An 18263-nucleotide genomic window follows, 5' to 3' on the forward strand; every position below is an offset into this window, starting at 1 on the left:
TGAGCAATATCCAAAACACGAAAAACAAAAGTAATGTTTCAGCACACGTAAAACGTAATGTCAGTTATATCTTATGTTGTAACATGTAACAAGTTCATTGAAAGGCTTTTTGAAATGTTTATGCCATTCATAATTTTTCAAAAATACAAAAAATTAAGAATTGTCAACTCAAGCCATGCGATGACATATATTCTTTTCATGTTTATGGCTTAGTAGCATGTTATGATCTATATGCGTTATAGTGCTGTATTCATTTTAAATTGAGACTCGACCATCAAATGTTCTCGTAAACGAATTCATCACAATTATCGCTTGTCGCTAAATCAGTTCTCATTTTTTATTTTAATGGTATGCTTATGAATACTAAAATCACAATGATGAGTCATAATTATTGGATATTTTGTAAATGATATTTAGTTATTAGTTTTTCATTCCAAAATGTATAAAATTAGAAACTAAATCATTCAAGATGCCTCATCATTTCTAAGTCTACTTTTCCTAGAATCATAGCCTCTATCTCAAATATATTTATGTATACTATTAACCAGAAAAGTCACTTTTTCCACAATTTGTAATTATAATTCTCAAAGTTAAGGGATTTTTTTAAGGGAAAGAACTATAGCAAATGACAAAGTAATATTGATAATGAATGGATGACATTTCTCAATTTAAAAAGTAAAAGTTACAATTATGTGGAAAAGAACATTTCATAATAAAACCGAAATAGTTTTTTTCAACTCCTTGTTTGTTCGTCTCTGCCTTTTCAAAATAAAGGTTGTGGTTTTCCCAAGGCACTTTCATTACCACACCAAAATATGGCAGTAGGTGCCTTTTTTTTGCTGTCCTTATTTTTTCATTAAAGCTACCGTGAGGAATTTTCATTTTGTACTGTCTTGGGCGGCCCGTGGACTGAATAAGTACCGTTTCTGAGCACCAGTGTGCGTCTCATTTGACCGAGTCTGACAGCCTGGTTCTGGCTCTCCTGAGCCTCCTTTGCCTTCACAGCAATCGGGACGGATCCTCCAGCAGCGGGGGGTTAGTGATGTGGAACCCTGCTCCTGGCAGCAGGACGCCGTCTCTACGTCCCTCCTCAACACCAAATATGGTCACTTCTGTTCTTTGGATGCAGAAAAAATAAATCCATATGGCACCGGGCCGTGATTCAACATGGCGACGGAGAAATGGACAAACTCAAGTCTTCAAAACATCGGCCCTCAAACCAACTTCTCACATACAGTCTGTTACATGGAGACGGTTTCAATATCAGAAAAAGTTCCCCAAAGTATCATTAGACGACTTGTAGGTCGGCCTCTTTCATTACTGATCCTCCAACACGCCTTGTTCCACACGCCGTGTTGTGTTTGTTTTGTTGACTGAATTACTTCTGCAGACTATTTGTTGTAATCTTTTTATTACACAGCTGTTTATTGCAGGTCCAGAAATCTTATTGACCCCCCCACAAACCAACACGAGAGGCTGTGTGGGTGCCGGGTGTTCCCAAATTTGCATATGCCAGATGTTGCATATGCCAGATGCTCTATTTACAGGTGAAGTTGGTGTCTGAGTGAGTTTGGTTCTGAAAGAAGAAAAAAAAGTAACTTAAAAACTAATTTGTTCTGTAAGCAAAGGGTTGCTGGTTAGATGCCACATCTGGAAGGAGAGGCGACGTGAAGTGCCCCTTAAACAAGCCACGTGTCCCCCAGAAGAGAACGCCATGGCTGCAGAGGTCCGTAGGAAGAAGAAGCTCAAATGAAAATGAAATAACTAGTTAGATCTTGCTGTTCTCTAAGTGGGAGTCAATGTGTTTGATGAGGGCGTCGTCAGGGTAACCGGTTGGAAAGGTCAGCTGACACAGAGGACAGCTCCGGACAGCACTCTCTTCTGACTCCATCCATAACTGCAGACAGAGGGAGACACAGAAAGCTCATGTCCATCAAATCTGTTCTAAACTTTCAAAAAAGGTTTGTTTTGTTTTTAGCCAATTGTTAGGCCAATGCTCCAATGAAGCTGTTTAAAAGCTCATGCTTTTTAGAGACAGTAAAAAGTACACAAACAAAATGTATTAAAAATATGTGGCTTGCGTTTAGTTGTTAAAAATACATCACATATTTTTTTTTGTTGAAAGGAAGCATGTACATTTCAAACCATTGGATGCAATGCACCGGATTATACTTTTAGGTAATTAGCATCTATTGGCAGGTCATAACAAGAAGAACACAATAACAACCAGTACAGGGCCGAAGACATTATACAAACATAAAGGGGCTGAAAAGAACACACAAGACACACAGTACAAAGCTACAGAGTAGCGTATTAACAGTAAGTAATGTAACTCAATATAAGGTCATATTAGCAGGTGTGCAGTTTTATAAATAAGGGCTCAACAGCTTCAGTCGCTGAGACTGAAAACAAAGCCATGGTTTCCCAACAAGGTCTGCTTGACCTTTGACCTTTTCTTTGTACTCACGTTGATGGAGGGCCACGACTGAGCGTGCTCAGAGGTCATGTAGGGAGGCAGATGACAGGACAGGGTGGCAGGGCCCTCGGGGGACGAGAAGGACGGGTGGTGGGGCTGTTTCCTAGGAGACGAGAAGGAGTGGTGCAGGGGGGGGTCCCTGCGCAACGTCGAGCCCATCGCACCGAGCGTCCGAGGCGGGCTGGCAGCCGGCGACAGGTATGTGCACACATCCTGTCAAGTGACGTCAAAAGTAAGTACACCCAGCTTCAAAAGCCACGAGAACAGCACGTCGTTAGAGTCATCGTCACCTCTTCCTCATCAGAGGACTGCGGCGGGGTCACCAAGGAGGCGGGCTCAGGTGGGTTCTCAAGTCGACGAAAGCGATGGACCTGAAAGAGAGGAAGGGGCGTGTAGAACTGTATGTGTAGAAATGGAGGGTCAGGCCACAGTGATGGGGTGAAACTAGCTGAGCGGTCAGCAGGGGGCGACTCCTCTGGGTGCACACAAGTCACTAAAGAAAATAACTCAAATATATTACCTCATTATTTACTTACCTTTGCTCATTTTTACTCATTAAAGCAGAGTATGCATTAGGGCTTACCATGATTGACAGGTAGCCGCCGCTTCCATAGCTGTATACGCCGTCACTATGTCACTCCTCCACATTCCAAATATGGAATGGGTGACATGGCGACAATATACACAGTCTATGTGGGCAACCCTTTGGGGCCTTAGCTGTGTAAGCAACAGGTGCTCCTACACAGCTAAACAGGTTTAAACAGTGGTCGGTCAGGGTCAACAACTGAATCAACAACTTGTTGCGGCTTATTCCAATGAACTCATTTGGTAGCTTTTCATTCATAGTTAAAGTACATTTTTACAACCTGGTTAAAGAGTTGGTTGACTTCACGCACAAAAGTCAGGGGAAAGTAAGTAGAAAAGCTCATTCTTACCTCAGAAGCCCGGGGGAAGCCCAGGTCCACGGCACAGTGATGAGGACTGCTGGTCAGACTGCTCCCCCCACCTCTGTCCCCTCCCCCACCTCCCCCTCCTCCTCCTCCTCTCTCCCCCCCGGCCCCCTGAGCCGAGGCTGGTCGGATCAGGCCCACCAAGGAGGTGCGCAGCTGAGCTTTGATTTGCCCGTAACCCTGCTTCTCCCCCAGGAGGGGCCTGGGTTTTGGGAGGGTGGACACTGGATCTCTCATCCGCCACCCTGGGGGCCTATGGGTGCCGGACGGGTCAGACACCTGAGGAAAAAAAAAAGAGGATGAAAGGTCAAAAGACCTTTCTGTCGTTCCACTGCGAGATGACATGGACATGTGGACGCTCCAAAAACTCACCTCTGAGTAACTACGGCGACCCTGGAACGTGGCCCGCAGGCGGCTGCAGGTCGGCTGGTGGGAGTAGGAGGCGGGGCCGCCACTTGGGGAGAGAGGAGGGGAGGCGGCGGGGAAGAGCCTGTCGGGGGAGAGCAAGGGGCGCTGGGGGGACGTCGGAGAGAGATGCTGAGGAGCCGGGGTCGGACGAGGAACTGAGGGAGAAAGAGAACGAGAGAGCATCCTAAACGGACGGGACCATAACAAGAACACAAGCTGCAGGGAAGGAGGGAAACAAAACACGGCCATCAGGACCCATCTGAGCAGGTAAGCAGGTGTGTGTGTAGCCGCTCTCCGGTTGTGACCCGGCGGCAATCGGCACAGTGAAGCTGACGAGAAAGTGAAAATGAAAATGACCAGCAGGGGGCGAACCCTCTGTTCCTATAGAACCCCTCAGTTTATTCCCTCAGTAAACATTAAACATTCTCCTCATTAATGATTGGTTATTTAACCATGATTTAAAAAGTTATGTATTTTGATAAATGACATGTCATGGTGTTTCATGACTCAGCTGTTGTTGCATTCTGTCACTTCACCCAAAGACCCGAAGGGTGTTGGGGGGGCGTTCCTTTATAAATACTCTCTTCACACTTTTCCAGCAGCTCTCTGAATAACGTTTACTGTGCCTGCGTGGCTCTATCAGACCTGTTTTACAATGAGGCTCATTTATCTGGAAAAGCTCCGATTTCTTACTTCATAAGTGCAAATAGCACCCAGGCGAGAAGTTAAAGGTTTATTGCCTCCTTTGAAGGTGCTTTGAGAATGACACGGTTCCTTTTTGTCTCGTTAGTGCAGGTCTAGCGGCCAATGAAAGCCGCTCAATGCTTTGTGGAATAGAAATGACAAACACATTGTCAGCGAACCCAAGTCCATTTTTTCAAAAACCTCCAAGCCGGTCCCTTCATCTCTCAACAAACGTCCTTTGCAAAAACGTAACGATGGCATGAAGTCCTACCAGGGTCCTGAGAGACACGTCTCAGGAGGTCACTCTGTTTAACCGCCAGGTTGCGAACACGGCCCAGCTCCTCGGTCAGCTCGGTGTAGGCCAATGCCAGGTTCACCCTGCGGCACAAAGAGAGAGATCCTGAAGAGATAAACGCACGGCAACCACAACCACCGAAGACGGCTCCCCGAGGACCACTCACTGCTCGTCCCCGGCTTTCTTGATCCACTCCACGTCACAGTGCTCACAGTGCTGGGACGAGTCCTGTGACCGAGAGGGACACAACGCTGAGGTCAGAGCAGCAGCACTTGAAGACATTTCTGTTGACACGTGACCCATCTACTCCAGCGCCAGAACTGTTTTGACTCACTGATTTTCATCTACACGCGGCACAGTGCCCGAAGCATCCTTTAACCGCCACTCACGCTTAAGGAGCAGGGAAAGCCACGAGTGCCGTTAAACGCCTCTTTTTTCCTACAATTTATGTTAAAAAAAAATGCTGCTATTTAGTAGCTCTTCTCTGGCTTTTTTTTGTTGCAGCAGTTTTAACCAACAGAAGCACAACATGACTGTTTGCTGTGTTATTCTCTGAATAAAGACATCACAGATCACATGGCAGACACGGGCACTGCTTTGCTTCTGGCTTTACTCCTGACCAGAAATGTTCAAACCACTGAGCTATGAAAAACAAATCCATCATGCAAATGCTGTCAGAAGCACTTTTTTTAAACGCTGATGACTGCAGATGTCGATCATACGGAGGGTGAAAGGCCGCCCCCTATCAGCATGGACCATGTGGCCAGATGTGGGACCAGCTGGAAGGCTTCTTAACTTGTGCTCATAACGGATTCATCTGACAATAAGAACTGTTCTGCAGTCAAAAATACAACTGTGCAAAAATCTGAAAGCAATCATCAGCAAATACATTTTTTTTATTTTTCCTAGATCTACTTTTTTTTATAATAAAGGACTTATTCGATAGTTCCTCTTTCATTGCCATATTTCTAACCAAACCATGAATACATTTGCATTTATTTAAATTACGTTGCCTTTTGTGTTATGAATCCAAGAACCTAGAGACTTGACAAAGTGGGCGGAGCAGTTCTGAAGGCGGGTTGACAGCATGATGTAAACGTCGCAGCAGGCTCACCTGTCTCTGCGCTCCTCGTAGCTGGACCACCTCCTGCTGCAGCCTTTGGACGTCGGCCCTCAACTCGGCCTCCCTCTGGCGGGCGGCCTCCGCCTGGCACTGGGCCCCCTCCAGCTCGGCCTCCAGCTGCTGCAGCTTCAGGTCGGACAGGGCGTCCAGGCTGCGGGAGCTCTGCAGGGTCGGCCCGCGGCCCTCTGAGGGGAAGCACACATTTAGTCCAGTTCTTTCTCTTGTAGCAGAAATCCAAGAGCAAATGTGTTTCTTCTCTGATGTTTCTTCCCCAGGAGCAAAATATCGTATTTTTAAAGGTTACAGGCAGAAGCCCTCTTCATAACTGGTACAACCCCCGTCTAGTGTTCCTACTTATTACCCCGACACATAGTTACATTTGCAAATCACTGGTAACTCTGACCCTGAATGCATTGTAGCAAAGCAGCTGGATCGGGTTACGTTAAAATAAGAGTTTGATTAGCTCTTTTATTCTTCCTTATGATACTTAGGACAAACTAAATCTGCAGTGCAAGATCTGTGTTTTCTACATGGCTCAGCAGGTGAGGGATTTGTTGCTTGCTGGCATGAACCTCTTTCTTTTACAATTATCAACATTTTTTCTACTTACCCGGGGGGGGCGACTCCTCTAGAAAATAACTTTTTTTCTCTTGATTTATTCCCTCAGTAAACATTTTAGACATGAGTTTATGGTAACAATCTCTATTTGTGGCCTTCAAAAACAGCACGATGCTCATTTAGCAAATGATGCCCTATTTAGCATTTGGTTGTAGTCCGCCCTCTTGTCTCACTGCTTCCAAAAAAAGACAGAGGGCGACAGCCAAAATCCAAGATGATAATGGCAGAAATGGCTGATATGGTGATAACCACAGTTTGCGGTGATTACTTCAACTTTTGATATAGAGTCTATGGTCTTTTACCATGATGTCATGCATATGTCCGCCACTAACTTAAAATGATGACCCATGAAAAACTCTGAATCTGAGGAGTACTGAGAAACACGCCACGCAAAATATTTTGAAAAGGGCCAGCACAAAAAAAACTGGCTATTAATTCACTTAAATGTCTGTCAATGAAACCCTTACCCAAGCCAGTCAGGAGAAGAACAAAAAAAAAACTTTACCATGGAAAAATGGTATATTCTATTTCAATAAAGAAATACTCTCACATTTTGATTTAACTGATGCCACTGAAGCATTTATGCTCCCCTCTGTAGTAGCTGCCATTTTGATTTGAAAGAACACTCTGAAATGTCCCTAGCTGCTCCTCACTGGACTGCTGCTAAATGGGATGACATCATCCTAGTATCACCATTTCTCTAATTCTGAGTAGTCCTGATTTGTGCCACCACTACTTTACACGTCATTTAGCTGATGCTTTAACATTGCATTTGAACCCTTTTTCTGTTTTACATTTTGCCTGGGGAGCAATTAGGGGTTAGGTGTCTTGCTCAGGGACACTCCAACATGGCACATGGGGCAGCCGGGATTCGAACCGCAAACCATGCAGTTTCCAGTGCACCACACTACTTATATTTACATTACATTACATGTCATTTAGCTGACGCTTTAATCCAAAGTGACTTACAATTAATGTGCATTTCAACCATTAGGATACAAACTCAGAAGAACAAAAAACAACAAGTGCAATTTCATTAAATAAGCCGATTTACAACTTGCTATAGAAAAGAGCCATTACAAGTACAATTTAAGCGCTACAATTTGTTAGTCTTTTTAGTCAAGGTATAGTCTGAAGAGGTGTGTCTTTAGTTTGCGGTGGAAGATAAATGCTCTCTACCATCCTGATGTCATCAGAGAGCTCGTTCCATCATCTGGGAGCCAGGACAGAGTCGCGATCTCGCCGAGTACTTTTCTCTCAGTGAGGAACAAGCAGCTTGGCAGATGCAGATCGGAGTGAGCGGGTTGGGATGTAGGGTTTCACCATGTCCTGGATGTAGACTGGACCCGATCCATTCACAGCATGGTACGTCAGTACCAATGTTTTGAACTGGATGCGGGCAGCCACTGGTAACCAGTGAAGAGAGTGGAGAAGTGGTGTGGGAGTATTTTGGAAGACCAGTCAAGAGTTACAGTAGTAAAGGCGGGTGATGACAAGAGCCTGAATCAGTACCTGCGCCGCCTTCTGAGTGAGAAGGCGTCGTATTCTCCTGATGTTGTAGAGCGTGTATCTACAGGATCGTGTTGTCGCTGTGATGTTGGCAGTCAGGGAGAGTTGGGAGTCAAGTGTCACGCCGAGGGTCCTAGCAGTCAGAGTGGGCGTTAACACGGAGTCGCCAAAGTTAACAGTCAAGTTCTGTGTAGGAGAATCTTTTCCCGGAAAGAGAAGTAGTTTAGTCTTGTCGGGGTTGATCTTCAGGTGGTGAGCGGACATCCACTGAGAGATGTCAGTCAGACATGCAGAGATCTGTGCCGCCACCTGATTGTCCGTGTGGGAGAAGGAGAGAATTATTTTGGTGTCATCGGCACAGCTGTGGTAGGAGAAACCATGCGAGTGAATGACGGAGCCGAAAGAGTTGGTGTAGAGAGAGAAGAGGAGGGGACCCAGGATGGAACCATGAGGAACTCCAGTAGTAAGAGGACAAAGTTTACCCATAAGGTGTGACTATCAAGGTAAGATGAGAGAAGGGAGAGAGCAGAGTCTGAGACACCAAGTTCCTGAAGGGAGGAGATAAGGATCTGGTGGTTGACTGTGTCAAATGCAGCAGAAAGGTCCAGAAGGATGAGGACGGAGGAGAGAGAGGCGTCTCTAACAGCAAGGAGAGCAGTCTTTGAGGAATGGCCCGCCTTGAAGCCTGACTGGTGGGGGTTAAGGAGGTTGTTACGGTGGAGATAGGAGGAGAGGTGGTTACAGATAAGCACGTTCAAGAGTTTTGGACAAAAAGGGATGAAGAAAGACCGGTCTGTAGTTGTTTTCTTCAGAAGGGTTGAGGGTGGGTTTCTTCAGGAGTGGGTTAACTCTTCGCCTTCTTCAGAGAGTTGGGAAAACTGCCAGATAACAGGGCATTGTTAATGAGACAGGTGAGGAAAGGAAGAAGGTCAGGAGACTGTAGACTGTAGAATGTGGGATGGAATGGGGTCGAGAGGGCGGGTTGTGACAGGCAGAGGTTTTTAAGGTAAGAATTAATAAGGTAAGGAGCGTATGTCAGCTATCTTTTGGTAAAATACTTGACAAATTGGGGGGAGGACGGAGGAGGACCGGAGGTTGGAGAAGATGGAAAATAGTTTTTTGGGGTTAGAAAATGAAGACTTAATTATAGAAAGAGATTTTGGCAGCAGAGAGAGAAGCAGAAAAAGAGGAGAGAAGAGATTGAAGTGCAGGTTGTTTGTATTCACGCCATTTCCTTTCCGATGTTCGCATAGTGGCAGAGCGGCATAGTGGCCACAGAGCCTGTCGTGTTTATTTTATTATCCCCATCATAATCTACTAGTTACTACTGTGAATTCGAACAGAACCCACCCCTGGGTACGTCCAGGCTGGTGTGGAGTTGAGACTGAAGTGTGCCTTTGCTCCGGAGTTGGGCATTGAGCTTCTGCACGGAGCTTTCTCTTTGTCTGAGTGCCGACTCCAGACCGCAGATGTGCTCCACATGCTGCTCCGCTAGAGTCGTCTGACAAAAGGACAACACAAGAAAGGATATCAGCCATGCTGCCTAACACTTGTAGAACACTATTAGGAGGTGTGTAAAGTGTGTGTGTGTGCATTTACCATCTTGTCCAGGTCTCTCTGGACATTGCTTTTCTCCAAGTGAATCTTCTCATAAGCCTGGATGACCTCCTCCAACCTCTCCTCTCTTTCCTTGCTCTTCTGGAGCTGCGACAGGAGGGGTTATAGCTAAAAACATACACATCTATATACACACAGTGGTGGGTGAGTGTCTATTGAGCTTGAAGACTCCTCTTCAGACTCACGTGAACCAAAACAGGAAAAAACTGGTAAAAGGATGGAGAAAGGCAGTCCACCCTTACGTGAACATTTTCATTTGAAGGTGAAGTAGATACAACCAGAGTTATTAATAACCTGCCTCACTGAGAGTCTGTATTTTCTTTTATTTCTTTGAGATTGTCGAGAAGGTAATCCAGCCATCTGGTGGAGTGGTTAACGCACTGTAAGCAGTAGCAGGCATTTAAATGCCATTTCTAGAATGCGAAGTGATTCGTTGGTTTTCAGAAGGGAAATCGTTGCTCTTTATTTCATTAGAAAACCCTTTATGGAAATAGGACTTCAAAGAATGTTGTTCTAAAACGGTTTCTCGAGGAACCGAAAGTGGTTCTCCCACGGTATCACTCAAATGGCACCTTTATTATATATATAAATTAAGTTGTATTAAGTTTAACTCAGTAACTCAGTGTTCCGTCACTAATGCAAATCAATCAGTTTGGACTGACCAGGGATCAGATAAACACTACGACACTCTGCTCTGTACAATCATTTGTCTTAAAATCACTGTAACTCGTTTTTCTTCCCGTCCTTCCTTCCCTTTTATACTCCGACTCTGCAACACTTTTATGTAACCTTTCTGCAGTACCTCCTGAGTGAGAGAGTTGATCCTCTGTTGCAGGTTGGTGGTTTCTGATTGAATGACACTGGTGTCTTTGACGATGGGCTCACAGGAACAGCATAGGATCCTCTCCTCTCCAAATTCACTGACCATAGGAAACTGCAGGAGAGGAGAGCAACTTTCCAGAAAGAATCTCACATCATGAAAGCCTTATGATATCTAATGATATACATGCATATGTGTGTAGGTGCTGCATCTGGACCTCGTAGTGTTTGAGCTTCCTCTTGATGCTGCTGTTCTCTCTCTCCAGACTTGCCAGCCGGGTCTTGATGTCATGATAGGCGGCGGCCAGGGCCAACCCTGACGCCGGATACATGTCCTCTGGCAGCCGATTGGCCGGCCAGCTGATCCCAGGAATGCCCACGTCGTCCCTCAGGCCCTCTCCTCCTCCCAACAGCCCCAGCTCTCCTCTGCGGAACAGATCCATCATCAGATAACTGCGGGAGATGGGGAGAGATGGTGGTTATTTGTCTCTGGGAAAACTCTTTGGGCCGACTGGCAAGACAGGCCTGTGGCCATGTAGGCTCAGTAAGTCACTTTGCACCCTCCACCTCCCACAACAGGGGCAATAATGGCAAATATGTCACGCCCCATGTCCTGGCAGAAGAGATAGTCGCAAAGGGAGTTTGTGTGTGTGCGTGTGTCTGTGTGTTTTTTAAATACTGCCAGGGGCCCGCTAAGTCTGCAAGCCAATGCTTTGCTGTTTCCCATCTGCTGCCGTAAAGTACATCCCCCCCCTTCATTACGGACTAGATGTCTGTCAATGATTGTAAGTAGGGCCGGGACTCGATTAAAAATATTAATCTAATTAATTAGAGGCTTTGTAATTAATTAATCGAAATTAATCGCATTTTAATTGCATAAATATTTGACCTGAGAACAGTGAGAAGTAATTTTTTTCACATGGATTTGTATTTTTGTTCAACCAATTCCAGCAGACAAGTGTAGCAATAGCATATTTAGAAATATAGTACTTTCAGAAATTCAGGTAGCCTATAGGTTTTTTTTAAGTAGACCAATACTTTCAAGTACATTCAGAACATAGTTTATTTTTTCAGACGTGGACTTAGTTACCCTGGTCCTTAAACCAGTCATCTGGTGCAGTGTGGGTTGGGTGTGGGTCCTTGTACGTCCACGCTAGCTGCTAATTGTTTTGCGTTGAGGTGATACTTGAGGCTCGATGTGAATTCCTTGTTGCACAGCTTGCACACAACCATGCTCTTATCGACGCTTCCATCCGTGTGTTTATTATAATAAAATGTCCCATTCACGGGGCCACCCGACACGGTCTCGTCAGCTTCTTCGTTCATGTTCACTGTGGTTTGTTGTTGTCTGAAGTCACGAACGCTAGTTGGTGCTCCAGTATAATCGGTCCCCCCGAAACTCATCCAGTGAGAAACGTTCCGCGGTGCAAAAAATAAGTGTAAAAATGCGTAAAAAATGTTTAATGTGTTATTTTTTGTGTAATTAAATAATCTTAATTCACATTGTAATTAATTAATCGTAATTAACGCGCTAAAGTCCCGGCCCTAATTGTAAGCTATTTGTATACTAGACCTTAATTGGCTTCATTCAGGCTTGAATAAACAAGTGCCAACTAGAACTATATAGAATTCTTAGGCCTGTCCTCATATAGGTTAATGAGGTCAATGTAGGTCAATTCCCCACTGCTCTGTGCGGGATTCCGCTCCGACGGGCACAAATTGGCAGGTGAGGACACTGACAGCAGCGGACACAGAGTCTGCATTGCAAAATGTCTGTGTCCAACCCTAAAGAAACCCTCTCTTTACAGAACCTTACCACCTTCTAAGGGTGGTAATGAGAACCTAAACAGGGAACTACAGAGTACCCTTTGATATTCCAGAAATTAAGGCACTATCTAGACTTTGACTTGTCCTTAAGGGGAGCAAATTTTGGTTGCTAGTGGCACTTTTTATAAAGGTTACACCTAGAAACCTCTCAGAGGGGTTTGCTTAGAACCTAACCTAAAGGATAATACCTCCAACCATTTGTGAAACCGCTTTGAGAGGGTCAAAGGTGAACTATTCTCGGATGTGGGCGTTCTTTCCATAACCAGCTTGTGCCGTACCTCCTTTAAAGAGTGTTAAGCAGAACCCAAACAGCTGTACTCTTTAATCTTCAATATTGATGGAGGTGGTTTTGCAACCTAAATCCACATTTTCTGGATCAAAAAATAGAAAAGTCAGCGGTGAGAAGAACAACCAGGAATCCTAAAGCCTCTTTAGAAGCCTGAATACTGGTGAAGTCACCAATGTGTCCATGTTAGCTCATGATCCATTTGGATGAGACAAATCCGAGTCGGATGGAACGTCTGCAGTATATTAATAATTCAAAAATGAGCACGGCTCTACAATGGCCACCACTTTCATAACAGCAGGGTACGGTGTGCAGTGTTTCTTAAACATGTAATTAGGGTTTTCCTTTAGAATAAAACCAAATAAATGATGTTGAAGTGAGACGTTGTGCACATAATGTGAGGATGTGTTATTTTACATTCGGGCGCTGGTGGCTGCATACTGAGGTGCAGACATGTCTGCATGAGTTAAAAACAATTCTGCTTGAGTGAAACATTAGGGTTTGATCCTGAGGCTTCATGCCTCTACAGAGACCAGAGGAGGAGAAGAAGAGGCTATGGAGAAACATTGCAGGGAGAACAGAGTTCCTCGCAGGCTACGAGATGCGTCACAAGCTGAGCTGTAACCAAACGGCACCTACGGTTCATGTTGCTAGAAAGCAAATTCCTCACTTCTAAACATTGAAAATGCGCATAATTAAGTTACAAAAAACATTGTTTCTCAATCCTGCTGTACATGGATTCCGTTTATTACTTTTCTATTTCACATATTTTGTTGGAGTGCATAAAAATTACATTATACAACGCAATGGGAACAACTACCTGGGTGCATGTGCCACATCCTGTTTAGATGCAGCAGTTGTCTCACAGTGCAGTAAATCTGTTCTGAAGGCAGCAGCTTAGTTAAAGGCAACAGCAACAGTGGTATAATTTTAAAAATCTAATTGCACCTTAAGAAACACACAAAACTAAACTCGCTCTGACTATTACATTACTAATACATGGTTACTCCAGCCCTTGGTGTGTGTGTGTGTGTGTGTGTGTGTGTGTGTGCGTGTGATCAAAAGGCAGCTGCAGCAGCAGGGAGGGAGAGAGGTCTCTCTGTATACAACAGCCCACTGACTCACACACACATGCAGCCCACACACTGCTTCCGTCTATCATCTATTCATCCACCTCAAACTCTGTATATCCCTGTCATTACTGTCGACATTTCATTGCAAGGATCACATACACACACACACACGCACACACAGTTCCAGCCGAGGGCAGATCAGACTGTGCCATATGTCTTCATCACATGGTCGTTTCATTTATTAATGGTCTAGCAGTCCGCTTTACCCACAACCCCCCGCGGTCGAACTCAAAAGGCGGTGGACTCTGTCTCATCATTGTATGGAGTTCAGAGATTGCATCCACTTTGACCACGTAAAGAGTTAGGCATGTGAAATAGGAGTTGAATTGTAAGTCTGGTTGAGTGTGGCACTCTGTATTATCCGGCATGCTTCCCTCTACTATGCTACTACTATTTATAGTTGCTACTTTATATGACGAGTCTCTTAAATGCAAGCAGAGGGCCTTCATTTAATTTGAATGTGTGGAACTGACACTGGAACTTCATTCCTGAACATTTAAAGACCAACCAAATACTAGGCAACCTTCTCTGATGTCGCCCATAACCTGTAGTGAATCCAATCACAGCCTGCGTGAAGCTTGCGTATCTTTTGACTCTAGTCCAGAAGAACTGCAAAAAAGCATGCAAGGGGCGTAAGAAGGCAGTCGATCACCGAAACCAGGATTTTTAACAGTACAACGGCAAATAAACAACGAGCAGATGCTGATGAACGCATATGAGGAGATAATATGTGTGTCTGAATCATTTCTGTACATTGTTTACGACCAACCCAGTCCGTCCATCTTTAGAGCTTCCTCTGTCTCTCTAAAGGTTCCTTTATTCTCCCCATCAAATGCTTTTTCAATTTTGGGGGAGTTTTTCCTGTGCCAATGTGAGGGTTTCTGTACAGAGGATGTCAGAGACTGTAAAGCCCTCTGAGGCAAATACTGTGCGTTACAAAAAGAAAGGTCTGCAAGGTCTACAGACCCAACAAAGTATCACACACAAGTTAACGTTTGGGCTTGGAAAAATGTATAGCCTCATTTCTTTAAATGGGCCTGCTGGCAGGATGCTTCATGGAATGCATCATCATCCAATGAGATGTTGCTGGCAAAAATAATATCTCTTTCAGAATAAGTAGATAAAAAGAAGCCCAAAGAGTTTAATTGATACAAATGACCAGTTATGAGGACATATGTACTGTATCAGCTTATGTATCATATGTATGTGTGTGTAGATGACCATATAGAACTAGGGGTTTTATTAGGTGTGAATCTGTGTCTGGGCGGATCAGTAATCATCAGTGTGTGAGACAATACGAGAGACAGTGGGAGACAGTGTGTGAGACAGTATGAGAGACAGTGGGAGACAGTGTGTGAGACAATACGAGAGACAGTGGGAGACAGTGTGTGAGACAATACGAGAGACAGTGGGAGACAGTGTGTGAGACAATACGAGAGACAGTGGGAGACGGTCCGTGGGACAGTGTGGGAGTCTGCGGGACGATGGATGCTCGGCTGCAGCGTGTGGTGTTCATCACGTGACGTTTCGGCTCGGGAAAAAATCTTGTTGTCGTCAGCATCGATGGCATCGTACAGGACGTCATCGTGATGTCACAACGGGGGAGAACTGTCTCCCTATACAACGTTAATCTAACTGATATCGCTCCTTCGTCAATGAGGAAGAGAGCTGCCCCCCTTTTTTTTCGAGAGAACCATCCTGAAAATGATCCGGCTAACTCAGTTAGCCAGGTATGATAAACAGGGCCCAAAACAAATCTCCAGGTCCACTGTGACCCGATGTATTAAGACAGACTTCATAATTATAATCTGGAACATAGAAATGCAAGACTGGCCTATTTCTCTGACTAACTAAAAACAATAACAATGCACGCACCTTGCTAACACACCCTCCAGTGTCAGTGGCTGCTGAGCTCCAATCCACTTGTCTGCTTTTTTACTGATAACATTCAGACAATAAGACAAGCAGTCACTGCCTCCACAAAAAACACAGGATACGTTGTATCCCCATCTCAGAATAACCTCGGTTCAAACCACATACCATTTAATTCAATCAACCATACAAGCCTGGATGACATTATACAACATCTGAAGACATCCTCCTGCTTTCAACACACTTTTTCTAATTTAATCTCCTACAAATTACTAAATATACGTAAACAACGCACTACAGATCTGCATTTAACACCGATTTGTCCGTATGTGTGTCAATGTGTTGTCATCAAGGCCGTTGCTATGGAGCCTGTGGCTCTTCCTGAACGAACCTCAGTACAGAATCAGTTCATCCCAAAAAACTCCTAAGGCTAAGAGCTGCTCGTGTAGTGACACCTCACTGAGGTCACTGAGGAGGACAGACAGCAGGCTGACCAGGTCATCGATGGAGCAGACAGGGATGAAGAAAGCGCATTAAGGTCCACTGTCCACGACCTGTTTAATGAAAAACCTTTCTGATCCTGTCTGGTACTGGACGAGTTGTTCGATTGCATTCTTTAGTCAATTCTCCACATGCAGTCTTTGGCGTTCTTTTTGTTTTTAACGCTCAGCGGCTTCTCTCAAAAATCCCCAATTCAATTTATTTTGTATCGCTCAATATTACAAATGTTCCTCTTTACAATCTTTACGCATACATTCCTACAATGCCTTTGACCATTTGATCGGCTGGAAGCGGCCACTTGAGAAGACACTGGAAGCAATTTCTCTGCAAATCAAATGAAGAAGAAAGCACTTTGTCCACTGCCTTGAGAGATCAAACAGAGGAAGAAACTTGCGTACGGAGGAAGGTGCCCACCCTTTTTTTCGGCTCGCAAGCAACTTTTCAAATTGACCAAGTTGTGGCGACCTTTGGAGTTGACTGCACAAGCGTGGTGACTCAAATTGATAGATTTGATGAATCGGTGAGGAGAATTAGCACTGGGAGCGCTGTTAGCACTGGTAGCGCTGGTAGCGCTGTTAACACTGGGAGCACCGTTAGCACTGGTAGCGTTGTTAGCAATGGGAGCACCGTTAGCACTGGTAGCGCTGTTAGCACTGGGAGCACTGGTAGCGCTGTTAGCACAGGGAGCACCGTTAGCACTGGTAGCGCTGTTAGCACTGGGAGCACCGTTAGCATCTGGCTCTGCCGTCTCCATGTTGAAAGCTGTGCTAAGGCCATCCCTCAATCAAACAAATGGTGATAATTTGGCAATAACACCCGTTGTGGCCGGCTATGCTGTTTAAAAACACAAAACTGTTATTTACTGCTTTCCAATGCTCTTACCATCTGAATAACAATTGTTTCCCAAGTTGTGCCTCTTTCCAAAGCAAAACAAAGATGGCCATGCGCTGGCTACCTGGATTATATTTTCATACAGCTGACTGGCTATTTTGTCATCCAGAGGGTCTAGATGAGTAAATAATATTCAAACATTGTGTGCTAAATATCTTTTCGAGAGAAACTACGTAGGCAGACCTTCTGCTAACAGCCGACAACTAGAGGCACAAAACGACTACTGAAACGAAAGCTAATCACATTGGAAGCCTGCGTTTCCTCTCATTACAAACTACAGGACGGTCCTTTAAAAAAAAGCATTTCCACAAAATCGATGCGTAGATGTGTTTTAGAAAAAACGACGACCCGTGAACGCAACACGGGCATCCATGGAGCTCCATTATCTTTGTGAATACCTGAAGCCACGGTACTCATTGAACTAATAGAATTAGTGGTGACATCTGTGGGACCCAACAGGGCTGCCACAGACCCTATGGAGCTGTGCTGCCATGTTCTCTCCCTAACCATTTATATTCAATAAAGCGTCGCAGCTGAGCGGTTCCCCCCGACAGCATCCTGCTGCTGCGCAGCCAAAACATCCAGAAGGACCCGCTCGATCACACTGAAAGCGTTTTTTTTTTATTTCTTTCACAGGTAAGCGACAATTTGATCGTTGGCTATTGTATCAAATATACCAGACAACAAATGGAAGTTGCATGCGACGTTGGAACCGTTTTTTTTTAAACTTACGTCTCCGTAGAAAAGCCATGATGGTGCTGATGGTGCTGAGCAGGGTCGACATGACTGGAGTCTGACATCAGCAGTGTGTGTGTGTGTGTGTGTGTGTGTGTGTGTGTATTCCTCCACCCTCCCCACTCTGCGCGACCATCGACAAAAAGGAGGGTGGGACTTCAGAGGAAAAAGCAGCAGGACCTTTTTCATTGCTTTGTTTAACTCTACCTTAAAACGTGGGTTTTCTTTGTATTTTAGAACATGTTGTTCTGGAACAAAAGTAATTTGTTTTTACAAACAGATTACATAAAGAGGTCCGATTGTGACCCGGATTAGAATGGCATGTACTGGGAGTTTAGTATTTTCCTCTGCATTTACAGAATTATAACAATTCTCAATATATATATATATATATATATATATATATATATAATTTTAATATTTAAAATGAATAACCAGATGTTTTTTCTTAAATTTGATTGTAATTATTAGTTTCACTTACTGTCAGCATTAGCTCTCATTCAAAAGTCCAGTTTGAAG

At 44.5% G+C, this 18263-nt stretch overlaps 1 protein-coding gene across 2 annotated transcripts; it reads right to left on the reverse strand.

The window, feature by feature from the left end:
- Positions 1–699: 699 nt before the first annotated feature.
- LOC119220254 (TANK-binding kinase 1-binding protein 1-like) lies at positions 700–17830 on the reverse strand. 2 transcript variants are annotated; one of them, XM_037476117.2, is made up of 13 exons: positions 17742–17830; positions 10718–10925; positions 10483–10614; positions 9663–9767; positions 9414–9564; positions 5928–6121; positions 4980–5041; positions 4790–4896; positions 3799–3989; positions 3412–3705; positions 2767–2847; positions 2468–2689; positions 700–1897 (listed from the first exon to the last, which is right to left on the reverse strand). In XM_037476117.2, exons 1-13 carry the CDS (start codon positions 17807–17809, stop codon positions 1769–1771), a joined length of 1944 nt encoding a protein of 647 aa, XP_037332014.2. In that variant the 5' UTR covers positions 17810–17830; the 3' UTR covers positions 700–1768. The 2 variants fall into 2 exon arrangements, with proteins under 2 accessions (XP_037332014.2, XP_037332013.2); XM_037476116.2 differs by having other exon boundaries at positions 701–1897; positions 10718–10952; positions 17742–17810.
- Positions 17831–18263: the final 433 nt, after the last annotated feature.

This window comes from Pungitius pungitius, chromosome 12, assembly GCF_949316345.1.
Source record: "Pungitius pungitius chromosome 12, fPunPun2.1, whole genome shotgun sequence".
Classification (NCBI taxonomy): domain Eukaryota; kingdom Metazoa; phylum Chordata; class Actinopteri; order Perciformes; family Gasterosteidae; genus Pungitius; species Pungitius pungitius.

Excerpts from the sequence above, each read along its gene's own strand:
- LOC119220254 (XM_037476116.2), bottom strand. The coding sequence starts at position 17,809 with ATGTCAGACTCCAGTCATGTCGACCCTGCTCAGCACCATCAGCACCAT. Across the intron at positions 10,953-17,741 it reads CATGGCTTTTCTACGGAGAC|TTATCTGATGATGGATCTGT; the intron begins GTAAGTTTAAAA and ends CATCTCCCGCAG. Across the intron at positions 4,897-4,979 it reads AAGAAAGCCGGGGACGAGCA|GGTGAACCTGGCATTGGCCT; the intron begins GTGAGTGGTCCT and ends TTTGTGCCGCAG.